Source organism: Loxodonta africana, chromosome 26 (genome assembly GCF_030014295.1).
Source record: "Loxodonta africana isolate mLoxAfr1 chromosome 26, mLoxAfr1.hap2, whole genome shotgun sequence".
NCBI classification, from domain to species: domain Eukaryota; kingdom Metazoa; phylum Chordata; class Mammalia; order Proboscidea; family Elephantidae; genus Loxodonta; species Loxodonta africana.
In genome coordinates, this window is record NC_087367.1 from 27,231,500 (window position 1) to 27,251,393 (window position 19,894).

General features: G+C 36.7%; 1 protein-coding gene across 2 annotated transcripts in view; it reads left to right on the forward strand.

Annotated features, from left to right (window-relative positions):
• Positions 1-19,894, forward strand: part of STRN (striatin) — a 148,245-nt gene that overhangs the window by 55,579 nt on the left and 72,772 nt on the right. Inside the window, exons 2-3 of one of the 2 annotated variants that reach the window (XM_003416074.4) lie at positions 3,699-3,802; positions 11,416-11,489. In XM_003416074.4, the coding sequence (XP_003416122.1) occupies positions 3,699-3,802; positions 11,416-11,489 (178 nt within the window). The remainder of the gene's footprint in view (positions 1-3,698; positions 3,803-11,415; positions 11,490-19,894) is intronic. The other variant, XM_023555275.2, reaches the window with a different exon arrangement.

The window sequence follows — 19,894 nt, forward strand, 5'->3', positions numbered from 1 at the left end:
ACTTACTTTAATTGCCACGTACAGATATTTTTAGGAGTTCAGGTTTATTAGTTTTTTATGGCTTTTGTCTTATTCTTATAAAGACACTCCCAACCCTGAGATTATTAAAACAAAAACAAATCGTATCTTTTCTTCTAATGTTTGGAGTTTCATTAAAAACTTTTGGTCCATTTGGCATTGGGCTTGTTTTTGTGATACTCTCAGCAATAGACCTATCTGTTTGTATACCAGTGGCATTTTTTAAAATGCCTGTAGAATCATAATATGTTCTGAAATATTTTATGACTTTCTGAGATTTTACTTGTTTATACTTCCGTGTTTCTTTTTCCACATGAACTTTAGAATCATTACGTACTCTTTATTTTAACTGGGCTTACCTAACATTTAAAGATTAATTTAGGAGAAACAATCATTACAATGCCGACTGCTATTGTTTAAGAACATGGTGTGCCTTTTCCTTTGGCTGAGTCATTTTTTGTGCCCCTTAGTTGCATTTAAAATTTTCTTTGTATAGTTCTTATTTTTTCTTGTAAAGTTTATTCTAATCTTCTTACCATTTTTGTTATTATAAATGAGATTGTTTTCTTTCACTATGTCTTCTAACTGGTTATTTTTTAGAAGTGTACTGATTTCAGTTTAGTAATTTTGTTTGCAGGTACTTTATAAAATTCTTCCTTTTTTTGTGTTAATTTGTAGTCTTTTTTCCTTAGATTTTCCAGTATCCACTTACTTGATTTGAAAATAATAATTTATTTCCTCATTTCTATTTTTGTACTTATTTTTTTCTTGACTATGTTGCCAGCACCTTCAGAACACTGTTAAAATATTTGTGGTAAATAATGAATATCTGTGTTTTGCCGCTGGTTTTATTGTCAAATGCTTTTAGGATTTCCCGGTTATGCATGGTGCTGACTTTTGGATTGAGATTGTATCTTAATCATATTAAGATTATTAAGCTGGCATAGTGCTTGTTGCAAAGTAAAAAATTAAATCTTAAGCTGACAGAAAAGTTGCAAGGGCAGTACAAAGATTTTTTTTTCCTTAATACTTCGAGGGCAAGTTGCCAACCTGATGTCCCACTGCCTCCTACCAAATACTTCAGTATTAATTTCTGACAAGCAAATGCTGTCCTATATAACCACATTTCCATCAAAATCAGGAAATTAACATGAACGCATTACCACCATCTAGTCCCCAGACCCCATTCATGTTGCTCTAGTTGTTCCAGTGATGTCCTTTTATAGCTAAATCCAGTCTAGTAGAATGCATTGCAGGTCCCTGGGTAGTGCAAGTGTTTGCACTCAACTACTAACCTAAAAAAAAAAGCTGGTGATTTGGACCCACCCAGCAGTGTCAAAGAAGAAAGGTTTGGCTACCTACTGTTGTAAGACTACAGCTGTAGAAAACCCCGTGGAGCATAGCTCCACGCTGAAACACGTGGTGCCCCCAGTCAGAACTGGCTCTGACAGCAGCAGCTTTTTGTCATGCGTCGCATTGGGTTTTTATGTCCTTTTAGTCTCCTTCAATCTGGAGCATTTTTTCCTTGACTTTCATGGTCTGACATTTTCGAAGATTACAAGCAGGTTAATGTAAAAATGTCTTTCAATTTGAGTTTGCCTGGTGTTTCCTCATGGTTCGTTCCAAGTTATGCATCTTTACTAGTATCACAGAGGTGATGCACCCCCTCCTGTTTCTCTTTTTTGTTTGCCCTTTCTTTCTTTTTAATAATTCTGGGCCTTCTGTTTTTATAAATATTTGACGAATCAGATACGTGAATTGACAAGAGGATAGGAAAACGAATGTACGTTTATTAAAGCCGTTTTAAAGAGAGTATAAAATTGTATGCCAAAGCATTGTTTGGCCAGAGAGGTTAGGCTGTCATTTCCTTTTGTATTTTTATCGGCTTTAAATGCATGTGCTATTATTCTGCTTAGGTAAAATAATGTTATCGCAGAATATTTCATTTCAAAAGGTTTTATTATCATTAGGTATAAATAGATAATGTAGGTATTGAATTGTTTTCGAATTACTTTAAATTATTTCAATAAAACAAAAATAATCCTACTTTTAATTGAGATGTAAATTTTTAGAGCTTATTGAAATGATAGCAAAAATATAATGGTACCTACATCATGAGGCTTATATGAAGCTTGGTGAGTTGGATTTTATGTTCATTATGGCACTGAGTAAGTGGAAATGAGCCTCATTCAAACTACTTAGAATTAGGTTTGATGGCTCACTCACTAAACCTTAGTTTGGCAGTCTCCACAATTCCTTAAGGATGTGGCATATGGTATGGCCATCCTTAAATGTAATGTTCTTACTTAAATGGAAAATATTGTGTCTTAGTGGCTTAATATAATAGAAATGGAGAGACCCGAGCATGTGAGAATGGTGAAATTGATAGCTATTCTTGTTGTTGTTAGTTATCTCTGCCTTGTGGTGACCCGATGTACAACAGAATGAAAAGTTCACAGGTCCTATTCCATCTTCACAATTGCTGTTACGCTTGAGTCCATTTTTGTGGCTACTGTGTATTTCAAGTGCCTTTCAACCTAGGGGCTCATCTGCCAGCACTGTATCAGATAATATTCTGTTGTGATCCATGGGGTTTTCACTGGCTAATTTTCACAAGTAGAGTGACAGGCCTTTCTTCCTAGTCTGTCTTAGTCTGGAATCTCCACTACACCTGTCCACCATGGGTGACCTTGGAAGTGTTTGAAATACCGGTGGCAGAGCACACAAACCACCACAGTGTGACAAACTGACAGACGCGAGCTATCCTTGAAGGCCCTGAAATAGACCCCCTACCCTACTCATAGAGGTATATGAGTTGCTTTAACAAGTTAGTATTTGTAACATAGTTTAAATTCCTTAGATGGAAGATATTATTTCTATTTTAAATGCCTGTTTTAATGATTCTGGAGAGCACTTCTTTCCTAACCTCTCTGTTCCACTGTAGACAAGAATTTTAGTAAAACAGAGAGGTTAGGAAAGAGTTGCTCTTAAGAATCACTTGGGGTTAAAATGCAGGGTTTTTAAAAGTAATTCTTTGGAGGGGCCAGAAAAGGGTGGAGGGCTGTTGCTTAGATTTTCCTTTTTCCAACTTTCACTTTTTTTCTGCATATTAAATTTCCTAAAAGGGGACTGGAGTGAAGGGTAGGGACTGAGAAAGGGAAGCTATTTATTGTTTGTAGGGGAGGTCAGGGATAAAGGCACTCAAGACAAGAAATCTATCATACAATTTAAATACGTGGTGAAACTCTGAGAACTCTTAATTTGCAAGGGGATTATAAGATTTTACTTTTGTCCTTTTCCCCATCTTCACTCTCTTATAAAAAGACTTTGCCTTTCTGCCTTCAAAGACAAACACTTGAGCAAGCTAGTACTTACCCCTTGCATATGTCTGTGTTTATATGGTTTTCAATTATAGACTGTTGGAGGATATGGACTACGTGTTGTAACATGTCTAGTCTGAAGTAAAATGAATATAGATGTCTTTTTTTAGTCAAGTTTAAGGCATTTTTTCCCCTTGCTGTCACTGTGTCTGTATATTTACATTCTTTGTGACAGAAATGTACAGGAAATATTTTTGTGTCTTTTTTATCCTGTTTTCCAAAGGCTCTTTCCTCAGAGGAGTTTTAAAAAAAAAATCCATTTGGGCTGAACAGAACCTTGTCTTTCTCTTCTCTACTCAGGCCCAGATTGCCTTTCTACAGGGGGAGAGGAAAGGTCAAGAAAATCTGAAGAAGGATCTGGTGAGGAGGATCAAAATGCTGGAATATGCTCTTAAACAGGAAAGGTAATTTAGTAAAATGGAAGTTAGTATTCCCTGAAATGACTGAATAATTCTGTCATTCTTAAAATAAATTGGAATTTTAAAACTTTAAATTGTTTAATTCAGGAAGCAGTATCTGTTGTAAACTTTTATGAATGGTTGTAATATGTTAATTTCATTATGAATAGTTTAATAATAGTAATGATCAATAAGTTGATTTATATGATTTAAAAAATTTAGCAACTTTTTTTCCTGCCTTAAGAAACTTAAGCACTTTCTGAATTATCAACATTTTTTTTTATGAAGTAGTGTTTAAATAGTAAAGTAAATTTCTATACTGTTTATTCCTTTCCCTACCATCTGATACTAATCAATTAGATATATTTTCGTAGAGAAAAAACTTACTCCGGCAGACTAAGTTGAGATTCTTTTTATAGACTTTTTTTTTGTATTTTGTTCCTTTGCTGTCAGCCCTGTGTCTCCAGAAGCTAATTCTACCTTTTCTATTTCGCTAACCTTAAAACCTTGTAAGATACTTAATTAACCTTGGGCCACAATTAAAGAAAAATAAGTCATCAATGAGAGTTTTGGGAATTATCAAATGAATTAAATTTATATACTTTAACACATGGTCTTTGGATTTTTTTGTTAGCAGTCTGAGATAGTTCTTTGGTTTTAGGTAGTTGAATACTTGCTAGGTAATATTGGAATTCTGTTTTGCTTCACTTTTGTGATTACTTGGCATGTTTTCCTTATCCTTTTTAAGTTGCACAACTGCCATAAAATAGCATTAGCAGATGATATTGGTGAATATCAAATACAGTGACTTCTGGCGTAAACCACTGAGAGGCAAAACTTCACAAGTTAAAGGCTCAGCAAGATTGTCCTCATTTCACACACCAGCTTCAAGCTTAGGCCACCCTCATTTCTGACCAGGTGGCTACAGATTGGGAGTTCCTAGTACACTCTCAGGTTTGATAATATGCTGGAACGACTCCCAGAACTTAGGAAAGTGCTATATTTAAGATTATAGTTTTATTATGGAAAGAGGGGAATACCAAGAATTTTGGGGCTATATCCCAGGAACTGGGGACAAAGGCCAGTCAAATTTTTTATTATACATCAAAAAATAGGTATTGATAGAAATTTTATTAGAACTTATGTTCGCCTTCTTGGAGGGTATTTAAATGGCAGAAGAGACTGAAAACAGGTTGGCCTTTTAGTGAAAAAATAGGGAGTTCTTTTCATACCATGCGAAGTCACTGGTTAATGTGCTTGATTGCTAACTGAAAGTTTGGCAGTTTGAATCCACTGAGTGGTGCCTTGGAAGAAAGGCCTGGCGGTCTGCTTCCAAAAATTCAGTCATTGAAAACGCTGTGGAGCACAGTTCTACTCCAACACACATGGAGTTGCCATGAGTCAGAGTCGATTTGAAGGCAGCTGTTTTTTTTTTTTTTTTTTCATACTTTGATAGGTTGACTGAAAGTTGGATACAGATGGAGAGATGAGAGGAAAAACTTTTAAAAGTATGTAACTTGGGAATATTTGGGGATGGCTAAGTTATAGACATAACCAAAGAAAAAGAATAATGGCATTAATTATACCACAAACTAAACCCGCTGTCATTGAGTTGATTCTTACTGATAGTGACACTACAGGACAGAGTAGAACTGCCCCATAGGGCTTCCAAGGCTGTCAATCTTTACCGAAGCAGACTGCCACATCTTTCTTCCATGGAACAGCTTGTGGGCTTGAACCCTTGACCTTTTGGTTAGCAACCGAATGCTTTAAGACATTAATAATAGCAACTATTTATTGAGTAAGTACTGTGTACCAGGCCTTGAAGATTAAAAGCAATAATTTGTGCAGAGTCAAAGAGCTGTAGTAAAGGTGGGATTCAGATTCATGAATGACTTCCAGGTTTCTGACTTGAGGCACTCCCTGTGTTATGAGTGAGAATTCCCATGTTATCAGATGAAGTAAAGATACAGAATAGGGCTGAAGAGCAGATATGTCAGGGTACTCATGACTAGAGATGTGGAGTTGGGAATCATTAATGTTGTTGTGGGTGAAGTGATAGGAGTAGTTGAGACAAGTAATACAGCAAGTCTAGTGAGAAAAGAGAATTAGCAAGAACCACAGGGAGTAGCACACACACACACAAAACAAAGACAAACAAACAACAGAGGAAAAAGAAGTGACAAAGGAATGTTAGAGATGGAAGAACCAGAGTAGTATTTTGGAAACAAGCTAAAGAAAAAGGGAGTTCAGCAGTGTCATACCAGATTCCATGTCAGTTGTTTACTGCAGATAGTTGGTACTCTTTCAAGAAGTTTCAGTTTGAAGGACAGGAGAGATAAGACATTGGTAAGTTTAGGGAAGGTTTTTTTTTTTTTTTTTCTTCTTTCCCACCTTAACTAATGGGATGCTTCTGGAAAAGAATCTCTGACTTTGTATCCAGTTGAAGTTCATAGAATCATTAGGATTATTCTTGGTGTAATGGCACTATGTAAGTGCAATAAATTAAGAATAAAAGAATTTCCTTGTGGCTGGGAGCAGTGCTTTATACTCTGAAATCGTTTTTCTAGTTCTTTACTGGCAGTAATTTTTTTTTTAATTGAGAAAAATTTCAGACACTTAGACTAGTCTGATGATTCCTTTGTATCCATCTTGAGGCTTCAACAGAAACTGTTTCATTTCATCTTGACCTGTTTTAAAGCAAACTCCAGACATCTTGTCATTTCAATAGAAGCACTATGGTTTTGAATTACTACATTATATAGATTTTTTTAAGTAGTCCATTTTAAGAAAAAAATTAGTAAATTGAGTGAATTGCTAACATTACAGAAGGATTACTCACCTAGCAATGACTTTATCAAAGCATTCTTTAAAGTGTTACAAAATTTACAAAATGACTTTACATATAAATTTTCAAGAATACATGATGTATAATCTGAGGTTTATTCAGTAGTTTATATACTGAGGAACTGCAAATACTATATAAGATAAAATTCTGAAACATGTCTGCCATGTTTTTCAGTCCTCTCTACACACTGCCACTTTTCTCTTATCTGTGTCACTATAATGACCTAATTGTCGGCTTTGTCTTCAGTATTTCCGTATTGTAATTCAGGCACTAAATGCACGGCGGCTTTCCCCTCACCCACTGTGTCAGGTGATGCTCGTCCCTGTCCATCAGTACATTTGTCTGACTGGAAAACCTCTGCTGGTTTTTGAAGCTTAGCTAAAATCTCATGTGGCACCACCTTTGACTGCATTAGAGAATCACTTATCTGCATTCCTGATAACACTCGATGTGGTGACTGAGAGCCCTTATCACTGTGTGCTGTAGTTATTTATTTCCCTTCTGTTTCATGGACATCCTCTTGCCTCTGTCCTTACTGAGTACACACTTCAGGTTACGCTCAGCTGGCATATCATAGGAATTCAGTAGCAGTTGCCGTGTGATAGATTGCCTTTATAGGGCGTTTCTCACCGTGGTCTTGTAATTTCTACCAAGTGATTGGGACTATGCAAATGCCTGTGGCTCACCAAGGGGATTGGACAGCTTGCTAATAATGCATATAAGGTGCATGGTACCCTTGTGGGGGTGGGAATGTGCAAATATGGAGTATGGAGCCCTAACAAAGGGATTGGTTAGTTTTGCTATCCCACTAGGCTTAAAAATGAACCATCTCAGAGGCAGAAAGAGGGGGGTCCTCATTGCCACCAAGAAGAGAGGGGAGTGGAGTGTGTCCTTTGGACTCAGATTCCCTGTGCTGAGAACATCCTAGACCCAGGAGACTGACACAGAGAGAGAGAGAGAGAGAGCTGTAACACCGGAGATAGTGCAAGATGGGGAAAAGCAGTGGGAGAGAAACGGTGGCAGCAGGACCCTGCGAGATGACGCACTGGGCTTCCTAGCCCACAGGGTAAGGATGTTACAGTGGGCATGTGTACCCACGGAGTGGCAGAGCTGAATACCGTCAGGCAGGAGGCTTCCGGAGGAGTGGGATCCCCTTGGGCATTTACTGGCAGAGCTAAAGAGCTTTGTAACACTTGCCTGAGGGGCTCAGGGTGAGAGAGGCCTGCCTGTGGGCACAGCGAAGAAGAGGCTGTCCTGATCCAAGAACCATATCCTGAGTTGTTCCTGATCCTGAATTGTAAACGGTTACTTCCCTAATGAATCCCGTAACTGTGACTGTGGTCCGTGAGTTTTTTGTGGCTATTGCAGTGAATTTTCAAACGCAGCAGAGAAGTAGAGAGTGCCATGGAAGGGAAGGCTGGTGTCAGTTGGTAGAAAGGTTGGAGAGAGGAGGTATGCCTGACCCCTGCCTCGTAGGAATTAGCCTTGGGCTGATGCTGATGGTGAGTCTCCCGCCTTGTGAAGTTAGAGGAGGTCAGACGCCACTCCAGTGCCGTCATTTTTACAACAATTCATTGCATTTAATCGAATTATTTTTAGCATTGATGCTTTAAGATGTGATTGGAATGCTATATTCCTAGTACATTAAAACCAAAAACCAAACCCACTGTCATTAAGTCAATTCCAACTCGTTGCAACCCTATAGAACAGAGTAGAACTGCCCCATATGGTTTCCAAGGCTGTAAATCTTTATGGAAGCAGACTGCCACTTCTTTCTCCCTTGAAGCGGCTGATGGATTTGAACTGCTGACCTTTTGGTTAGCAGCCGAGTGCTTTTAACCACTGCACCACCAGGGCACCTTCCTGCACTTTAGGTATAATAATATCTTTGTGTCGAAGCAAAATTAGAATGAGATTTATTTAGTATATTATAATTAAACAATTTTTAAGCCAATTGGGAGGCCTAGCTCCGTATCAGAGTTCTTAGATATGGGATCTCCGTATTTACCTTAGACAGGAAATGAGACAGGAAAAGAAGAGAGAGCAAGAAAAGATTGGTAGCACAGTGAGGTGAAGTGTTGTTAGCACAATGGGAAGCAATATGAGTGAGAAAGAATTTTAGCATATTGGCTTCAAAAGGAATGCTTGAGGAGGGTTCTGCAAGAAAAACATTTTTCTGTGAATTTAAAAATTCAGTAGGGAGATTCCTGATTTTAGGGAACACAGCTTGTAGTAAATGTAGCAGTTCATTGCATATTTTGTCCTTGTAAAATTTTTTATAAAATGTTATTTCATAGCATGTCATTATTTTTGTTACATTTATTATATAGAATATTTTCTATGCCTTTTTTTGTTAGCCCTGTTGCAGTTTTTCCTAAGGGCACTAGAATGCATTATAAGGCAGCATTTTGTTTGAAAATGTTTTTCTTCTTTTACTGTGTATAAAAAAATACATAAATAAAAAAAATATATTAACTCCATAAAATATTATTGCCACATTTATTTAAAAAGCATAGTATTATCTGTCCTTAAACCAGTTGTTTACAGTTGCCATTTTGCCTTTTAGGAGCCATTGTTACGTTGTGTCATGGTAGATGAAGTATGTTTGTGGAAATATGAAGATTGAAAATTACATTAAGAACCTTGTTTACTTTCTGGTGACTGTAAGTCACATTAATGGCTATAAATCTTGCCCTCTGATAATCAACATTATCATAAATACATCGCAGTAGACTAGAAAATGTTGAGTCTGGTGATGAAATCTTTGAGTAAGAGAGACATTGGGAATAGAGAAAAAGATATTCTAGATAATTTAGACCAAAGATATGTACTAAAAAAAATTTTTTTTAAAACAAACATACACATAGGTTTAATTAACCAAACACAAAGAGTCTCCCTTCTGCCCCAGTTCATTCATTTCTTGTCCCAAAAGAAACCTTAACTGGTGTCTTATGTATCATGTATCCTTCTAGCAATATTCTATTCATATGTATTTATATTCATCCTTTTTTTTTTTTTATTGTGGAGAAAATACATACACCCAGACATTCCCTAATGCAACAACTTCCACATTCAGAGTTCAATGACATTAATTACATTTGTGCTATCACTATTGCTATCCTTTTCCAAAATATTTCACCACCATTAATATAAACTCAATACCCCCCAAGCAAAAATTCCCCCTTTCCCACTCTCTCCCACCCCTTGGTAACCATTAATAATCTTGGTTCTATATATTTGCTTATTTCATGTAAGTGAGATCGTACAGTATTTGTCGTTTTGTAACTGACTTATTTTGCTTAGCATGAACCTTTCAGACTTCGTCCATGATGAGGCATACATCAGAACTTCATTTCTCTTTACAACTGTATAATATTCCACTGTACGTATATAGGTATACAGATCCCTTTTATAAAAGCACACATGGAGGAATATTGTAAATACTGTTTTGTACCTTGTCACTTTAGAGATCATTCCATAGTAGGACATGAGCATTCTTTTTCCTCTTTAATGGGTACATTGTGCAATTTCTTTTTATTACAAAATATTTGAAATGTACATAAAAGGTAGAAAGACTAATATAAAAACACTCATAATTTCCCTTAAAAAATAGGCCATCAAGCTGCCTGTATTTTCCATAGGCTTTCTTAAATTTCTTTCATTTTTCAGTTGCAACTGAAAAAATAGCAAAATAATTATTAGCTATTATTAGAATTTCATAAAGGATTCCAGTACTTTACATATTTGAGCAAATAGTTCTTATTTTTAAAATAATTTTCTTAAATTACAAAGACTTTATTATAAGTAGTCAGTTTTTTATAAAGAAAAAGCATCTTTCAAACTTGGTTATGTTCCTGTTTTCTTCCTTCTTTATTACTTTGGTTTTTCAAATTGTTATTCTTGTCATCATCATCATTACTGTCTAGGTCTTACCACTTTGAGTATTTATTGTAAGTGGCCTTAAATATTTTGAGGGAAGCAAACAAGTCAAAATGTTTAAATGCATTGAAGGAGTATGGCCATATTTAGTTAGCCTTTTCAGTTTCTGCAAAATCTGAATTTTTTTCTGGTTCCAGATGAGTAAACCTGACTCGTTAAATCAAGTTATATAGAAATAATAGTATTCTTGTTAACTTTTAAAAGAAGATAGTATACCTTTTCACAGTGCTTCTTGCGTAAAAGGCAAAGAATACTTTGGTTAGTTAAAAAAATATTATTCCACGTTGGTGAGTTGGGCTGTGTTTGTTTTGTTTGTTTTTTCCTTTTGCCTCCTTAGATTATTCACTATTATGCCTACTTGTCAATTCATAATGACCTGACAAGGCACGTAATATCGTAATAATATAGATGACTTTTAAAAAAAACTTTGTTTTGAGAAAGGGCAGTCTTCCACAATTTATGTCACAATCCAAGCTTTTTCTGCTACTTCTGATAGTAGAGTTCTACTCTAGCAATCATCAAGAAAATTTGAATACTGTAAAAACAAGAATGTTACGTGGTTCATCTCTTATTACAGAAAGAAGACTTTTGGTTCTCAGTGTTATTCCTGAATTTGTTGTAATGACACTTGATGGTGTAACCAAAAATAAAAAAAAAATAAGGTACACATTCTTTTATTATGACTTCGACACCATGGACGACTTGGAACCTTTGAAAGTTTTAGGAGTATTTAGCCAGGGCAACGGCCTGCTGATGACTACCTCAGTTACATACCTTAAAGTTCATTTAAATATGTTTTAAGATGGTTTGTATTTTCTCATTTCTTTGTTAGAGCCAAATACCACAAGTTGAAATATGGGACAGAATTGAATCAGGGAGATATGAAGCCTCCAAGCTATGATTCTGGTAAGCTAACTTTAAAGGAAGTTTAAGTGATAAAAAGAAGTTAATATCTAGAATTTCGTAGCAACATTTACAACTGTAAGTTAATTTCAGATTATTTGCATGTTAGTTATTTTTTCTGACCTACTTATCTTTTGGTGCTAATCATTTAGTGTCATTTGGTATCATTTTCCACCACCTCCCTTCCTTTTCCCTATTTTTCTTTCTTTTGATTCCCTATTTTATGCTTGTGCTCTGTACTTAGTGGATGGATCAGAATTCACGGGGTAGCATGCACCAAGATAACCGTGTCTTAGCTGGGACTTCCCGGCATTAATGGGAACTTTGAGATGCACAGTGCAGAGTATATCACATCTTTGAAGTCCTGAAAGAGTAGAAACTATGGAGAGAAGAGATTTCTTCTTAAATTCCTAATCCCTTAAACTTAATTCCTTCATTTCAAGTCCAGAGCTGTTGGATTTTCGTACCCATATCAGGTTGTGTAACCGGAACATGTTTCTTTTTGTTGTACATATTTATTTTTTAAATAATATTTGATTGTGTTTTTGGTGAAGGTTTATGCAGCAATTTAGTTTTCCATTGGGCAGTTCCTACACAAATTGTTCAGTGACACTGGATGTGTTCTTCATAATGCATGAACTTTCTTATTGTTGCCATTCTGGTTGTTTTGTTACCAGAACATGTTTTAATAGCTAAAAAACATTTATTGCTTTTTTTAATGTCAATTCATTTTCCTGCTCTTGTATTCCTCTTCACCCCACCAAACAATTAATACAAAATAGTGCTTGCAAACAATCAGATACTAAAGAATACAGATATAACTCATTTATTAGTAGGTCAAGATATAAGATATTCCTAATAACCTGACTTTTTTGACCCCATGCCTCTGCCTTATTTGCATGGATAATTTAAAGATTGGTTATTGTTATAACACAATAGTCCATTTTAGATATTTAGTGAAGGTCATTATGTGTTTTTCTTTTCTTAAAATGTTCAAATGTCTTTTTTTTTTTTTTGACAATTCCAAACCGTATCTTTGTCAGCGGTAACATTCTACATATAAGTTCCCGGATGGTGCAAATGGTCGTGCTAGACTACTAACCTAAAGGTTGGCAGTTTGAACCTACCCAGTGGCACCGTGGAAGAAAGGCCTGGTGATCTGCCTCCATAAAGATTATAACGAAGTAACCCTGTGGAGCTGTTCTACTCTGTAAAGCATTGGGTCACCACGGGTTGGAACTGACTCAGGGGCAATGATTGTTTTTTTTTTTTTTTTGGTTCAACATTCTGCATTCCCTCACTCTGCTATTTTCTTTTTACTAGATTTTGTTGTGGTGAAATATATATAACAAACATTTACCATTTTAACCATTTGTAAGTATGAGATTCAGTGACGTTAATAACATTTACCGTATTGTATAACCATCATCACTATCCATTACCAAATGTTTTTGATCACCCCGAACAGAAACTCAGTACCTCTTGTTTTTTTTTTTTTTTAGTTGTGCTTTAAGTGAAAGTTTATAGTTCAAGTTAGTTTCTTATACAAAAATTTATACACACATTGTTACGTGACCCTAGTTGCTTGCCCCATAATGTGACAGCACACTCCTCCTTTCCACCCCAGATTTCCCGTATCCATTCATCCAGCTCCTGTCCCGTTTTGCCTTCTCTTCTGCCTCCACACAGGAGCTGCCCATTTAGTCTCATGTATCTACTTGAGCTAAGAAACACTCTCTTCACGAGTATGATTTTACCTGTTGTAGTCCAGTCTAATCTTTGTCTGAAGAGTTGGTTTCAGAAATGCTTTCATCCTGGGCTAACAGAGAGCCTGTCAGTACCTCTTCTACATTAACTCCCCATTCCCCCCTCTCCCTAGTAAGCACTGATGAACTTTGGTCGCTATGCATTTGCCTACTCTAGGTATTTCATATAAGTGGGATCATACAATATTGGTCCTTTTCTGTCTGACTTATTTTACTTAGCATAAGGTTTTCAAGGTTCATTCAAGTGGTAGCATGTATCAGAACTTCATATCTCTTTATTGCTGAATAATATTCCATTGTATGCTTATACCACATTTCATTTATCCATTCACCTGCTGATGGACACTTGGGTTGTTTCCACTTTTTGACTATTGTGAATAATGTTGCAGTGAACATTGGTGTACAAGTCTCTGAGTCCCTGCTTTCAAGTCCTTTGGGTATATACCTAGGGATGGAATTACTGGGTGAAATGATAATTCTATGTTTAAGTTTTTGAGGGCCCGCCATAGTGTTTTCCACAGTGGCTGTACCGTCTCACATTATCAGCAGTAATGTATGAGGATTCCAACTACTCCACATCCTCGCTAACACTTGCTATTTTTCGTTTTCCTGGTAATAGCCGACCTAGTAGGTGTGTCAAGTATCTATTTTTCTACCCTTGTCAAAAACTTGTCCAAAAAAAACTCTACTCTGTTCTGTAGGGTCGCTGTGAGTCGGAATTGACTCATATCGAGTCAGAATCGACTCGATGGCAGTGGTTTTTTTTTTTTTTGTCAAAAACTATTTTTAGTAAAATACTATTACCATAAACATATGGTTTTCAGCTTGCACGATACGTTTGCCTTATTTATGGAAACTCGTAACATTTTTTGGCCTAGGTTTCAAAGATAGGTGATTTTAAGAAACAACTTTTTTTTTTATTGTGCTTTAAGTGAAAGTTTACAATTCAAGTCAGTTTCTCATACAAAATCTTACACACACATTGTTATGTGACCCTAGTTGCCCTCCCTGCAATGTGACAGCACACTCCTCTCCACCTGGTATTTCCTGTGTCCATTTAAGCCACTCCTGTTCCCCTCTGCCTTCTCATCTCACCTCTGGACAGGAGCTGCCCACATAGTCTCATGTGTGCCTACTTGGGCTAAGAAGCACACTCCCCATCAGCATCATTTTATGTCTTACAGTCCAGTGCAATCTTTGTCTGAAGAAGGAAACTGAACTTTTTTAATATTTTACTGGAAAAAAATGAAATCAGATGATTTTTTAGAATAGCTTTGTAAGCCCTCATATATGATTTTATACATGTGTAAGTTTAGATGTGTCCATAGTTACTTTTTTTTTCATCTTAAATGGCCCTTATACCCCATAGAACATGAGCATTTCTGTTAGGATTCAGAAGAACATTATGAAGGCACCAAACCATTGACACTTATTCTTCTAGGTTTATAGGTGCTGTGTGACATTTCCCTGTTGATGGACTGGTGGAACCATTTTTGAATTATCTTTAGCAAAATGTCACCTGCATGTGATATTAATGATATTGTTCAATAATTTCTACATTCTGTTGGATCATCTTTCTTTGGAATGGGTGCAAATATGGATCTCTTCCAGTTGGTTGGCCAGGTAGCTGTCTTCCATATTTCTTGGCATAGATGAGTGAGCACTTACGGCATTGAATCCATTTGTTCAGACATCTCAGTTGGTATTCCAGCAATTCCTGGAGCCTTTTTTTTTTTTTTTGCCAGTACCTTCAGTGCAGCTTGGACCTCTTCCTTCAGTACCATCAGTTCTTGGTCATATTCGACATCCTGAAACGGTTGAACATTGACTAGATTTTTTCGGTACAGTGACTCTGTGTATTCCTCCTCTCTCTTTTTGATACTTCCTGTATCATTCAATATTTTGCCCATAGAATCTTTCAGTATGGCAACTTGAGGCTTTAATTTTTCTTCACTTCTTTCAGCTTGGGAGGTGCCTAGTGTGTTGTTCCTTTTTGGTTTTCTAACTCCATGTTTTTGCACGTTTTATTGTAATAATTTTACCACTCGTCTGTCAGTTTGTCATACTTAGGTGGCTTGCTTGTTGCTGTAACGCTAGAAGCTATGCCACTAGTATTTCAAATACCAGCAGGGCCACCCATGGTGTACAGGTTTCAGTGGAGCTTCCAGACTAAGGCAGACTAGGAAGAAGAACTTGGAGATCTACTTTTTAAAAAATTGGCCAGTGAAAACCTTTTGAATAGCAGCAGAACGTTGTCTGATATAGTGCCAGAAGATGAGCTCCTCCGATTGGGAGGCACTCAAAATACGACTGGGGAAGAGTTGCCTCCACAAAGTAGAGTTGACCTTGATGACATGGGTGGAGTAAATTTTTCAGAACCTTCATTTGCTGGTGTGGCACGACTCAAAATGAGAAGAAATAGCTGCAAATATGCATTAATAATAGGAACGTGGAATGTACGAAGTATGAATCTAGAAAAATTAGATGTCATCAGAAATGAAATGGAACACCTAAAGATCAATATCCTAGGCATTAAAGAGCTGAAATGGACTTGTATTGGCAAATTTGAATTGGGCAGTCGTGTGGTCTTCTATGGCAGGAATGACAAATTGAAGAGGAATGGTGTCACATTTATTGTCCAAAAGAACATTTCAAGATCTATCCGGAAGTACAGTGCTGTTGATGATAGGGTTGTATCTATGAGCCTGTAAGGAAGATCAGTTAATATGACTGTTATTCAAATTTATGCACCAACCACTAATGGCAAAGATGAAGAAACTGAAGATTTTTACCAGCTTCTGTAGTCTGAAATCAGTCAAACGTGCAGTCTAGGTGAATTGATAATTCCTGGTGATTGGAATGTGAATGCTGGAAACAAACAAGGATCATTAGTTGGAAAATATGACCTTGGTGGTAGAAACGACACCTTTGAGATTGCATGATAGCATTTTGTAAGACCAATGACTTCATTGCAAATAGCTTTTATCAACAACAAAAATGTCGCCTATACAAGTGGACCTCACCAGATGGAATACACAGGAATCAAATCAACTACATCTGTGGAAAAAGATAATGGAGAAAGAAGCTCAGTCAGTCAAAACAAGGCCAGGGGCCAACTGCAGAACAGACCATCAGTTGCTCACGTGCAAATTCACGTTGAAGCTGAAGAAAATTAAAACAAGTCCACAAGAGCCAAAATATGACCTTGAGTCTATCCCACTTGAATTTAGAGACCATCTCAAGAATAGATCTGACATATTGAAGACTAATGAACTGAAGACCAGGCGAGTTGTGGAATGACATCAAGGACATCATACATAAAGAAAGCAAGACGTCCTTGAAAAGACAGGAAAGAAAGAAAAGACCAAAATGGATGTCAGAAGAGTCTCTGAAAGTTGCTTTTGAACATAGAGTAACAAAAGTGAAAGGAAGAAATGATGATGTCAAAGAGCTGAACAGAAGATTTCAAAGGGCAGCTTGAGAATACAAAGTAAAGTATTATAGTGAAATGTGCTGAGTATATGAAGATACTAGCTGTCATTTTATATCATTTCCTCAGTACCTGCTTTGTATTAGGGACTTTATGTATATTAACTTTAATTCTTAAAATAGTCATTCAGTAATGCCTCCTCCTCCCCCCCCGCCCCCGTTGAGTCGATTAGATTTATAGTGACCTTATAGGACAGAGTAGAGCTGCTCCATATGTTTTCCAAGGCTAAAATCTTTAAGGAAACAGATTGCCACATCTTTCTTCCGAGGGATGGCTGGTAGGTTTCAACCACCGACCTTTGGCTAAAGCAGCCAAGTGCTTTAACCACTGCACCATCAGGGTTCCTACTCATTTTATAAAGATAGTATTATCATTTTATGTATATGAAATTTAAACTTAGAGAAGTAGAGACACTTGACCAAGGTCATGCAGCTATTAAGTGATAGAACGTGGAGCTGAACCCAGATCTGTATGGCTTCAAAATTCATATTCTTCTAATTTTTACCACACTTTTTTTTACATTTGACGGTATATGAATCCTTCCTAAAATGATTTCTGAATGTGCTGCCAATTTTGTAATTAATTTTAATGTAGTAATGTTAACAACACATTTCTACATCTGAACATTGAATCTTTGAGATTTAGAACACTATCTAGTTGACTGCTGCCTTTTTTTTTTTTTTTAATTTAAACTCTGATTTGTAGTTGTCCAACCTTTTACTTTGGGGTCCATTCTTGCAACCTGTGATGTATTTAAATAAGCTAAAAAAAAAATTTTTTTTTTTAGGTTAGGTAATTTGTTAAAGACAGCCCTAAAATTATAATGTCTGATTGAAAGAAATGATTTTAATTAATGATTTTATATAAAAAAAATTTTTGTTTCGTAATTTTTAGAACAGTGTCGCTCAGTAGAGGGATCCTGGGCTTTGAAGTCAAATAGGTAGGAATTTGACTCTGTGCTGCCACTTTAAATCCTTTTGATATTACTTAATCTTTATGAGCTTGCTCCATTCCTTTTTTAAAAACTGAGACTAATTCCTAACTCGCAGGTTTAATTTCTTAGTTTATAATACCTCATTAGCCAGAGTACAACCTTGAGTATATCCCACCTGAATTTAGAGACTATCTCAAGAATAGATTTGAAGTATTGAAGACTAATGACCGAAGACGAGATGAGTTGTGGAATGATATCAAGGACATCATACATGAAGAAAGCAAGAGGTTATTAAAAAGGTAGGAAAGAAAGACCAAAATGGATGACAGAAGAGACTCTGAAGCTTGCTCTTGAATGTAGAGTAGCTAAAGCGAATGAAAGAAATGATGAAGTAAAAGAGCTGAACAGATTTCAAAGGGAGGCTTGAAAAGATCAAAGTATTATAATAACATGTGCAAGACCCGGAATTTGAAAACCAAAAGGGAACGAAATGCTCAGAATTTCTCAAGCTGAAAGAACTGAAGAAAAAATTCAGGCCTCAAGTTGCAATATTAAAGGATTCTATAGACAAAATACTGAATGATGTAAGAAGCATCAAGAGAAGATAGAAGGAATACAGTGTCACTGTACCAAAAAGATCTGGTCAACATTCATCCATTTCAGGAGGTAGCATATAAAGAACTGATGGTATTGAAGGAAGAAGTCCAAGCTGCACTGAAGACATTGATGAAAAATAAGGCTCCAAGAATTGATGAAGTACAAATTGAGATATTTCAATAAATGAATGGATGCAGCTCTGGAAGTGCTCACTCGTCTGTATCAAGAAATTTGAAAGACACTGCCTGGTGAACCAACTGGAAGGGATTGTTTTTATGCCTATTCCAAAAAAAGGTGATCCAACAGAATGTGAATATTATCAAACAATATCATTGATATCACATGCAAGTAAAATTTTGCTTAAGATCGTTCAAAAGTGGTTGCCGTAGTACACTGAGAGGGTTGTACTATTGAAGATTGAGAAGAGGACGTGGAACCAGGGATATCATCGCTGATGTCAGATGGATCCTGGCTAAAAGCAGAGAATACCAGAGAGATGTTTACTTGTGTATTATTGACTATGCAAAGGCATTTGACTGTGTGGATCATAACAAGTTACGGATAATCTTGTGAAGAATGGGAATTCCAGAATACTTAATTGTGCTCGTGAGGAACTTGTACATAGATCAAGATGAAGTCGTTCAAACAGAACAAAGGGATACTGCATGGTTTAAAGTCAGGAAAGGTGTGTGTCAGGGTTGTATCTGTTCACCATACTTACTCAGTCTGTATGCTGAGCAAATAATCCAAGAAGCTGAGCTATGTGAAGAAGAACGTGGCGTCAGGACTGGAGGAATACTCATTCAACAACTTACATTATACAGATGACAACCTGGCTTGGTGAAAGTGAAGAGAATTTGAAGCACTTACTGATGAGAATCAAAGACTACAGCCTTCAGTACGGATTACACCTCAACCTAAAGAAAACAAAAATCCTCACAACTGGACCAATAAGCAACATCATGATAAGCAGAGAAGGTTGAAGTTGTCAAGGATTTCATTTTACTTGGATCCGCAACCAACACCCATGGAAGCAGCAGTCAAGAAATCAAAAGATGCATTGCATTGGGCAAATCTGCTGCAAAAGATCTCTTTAAAGTGTTAAAAAGCAAAGATGTCACCTTGAGGACTGTGGTGCTCCTGACCCAAGCCATGGTGTTCTCCATTGCCTCATATGCACGTGAAAGCTGGAAGACCGAAGAAGAATTGATGCCTTCGAATTGTGATGTTGGTGAAGAATGTTGACTATACCATGGATTGCCAAAAGAATGAACAAATTTGTCTCGGAAGAAGTACATCCAATGCTTCTTAGAAACGAGGATGACGAGACTTCGCCTCACATAGTTTAGACATGTTGTCAGGAGGGACCAGTCACTGGAGAAGGACATCGTGCTTGGTAAAGTGGAGGGGACAGAGAAAAAGAGGAAGACCCTCAGCAAGTTAGATTGACACAGTAGCTGAAACAATGGCTCAAGCATAACAGCGATTGTGAGGGTGGCCCAGTACTGGGCATTGTTTCATTCTGTTTTAAAAAGGGTTGCTGTGAGTCAGAACCAACTCAACAGCACCTAACAACAACAAGAATGTTTTCCGTCTGTCTAACTACCCAGCAACCCATTCA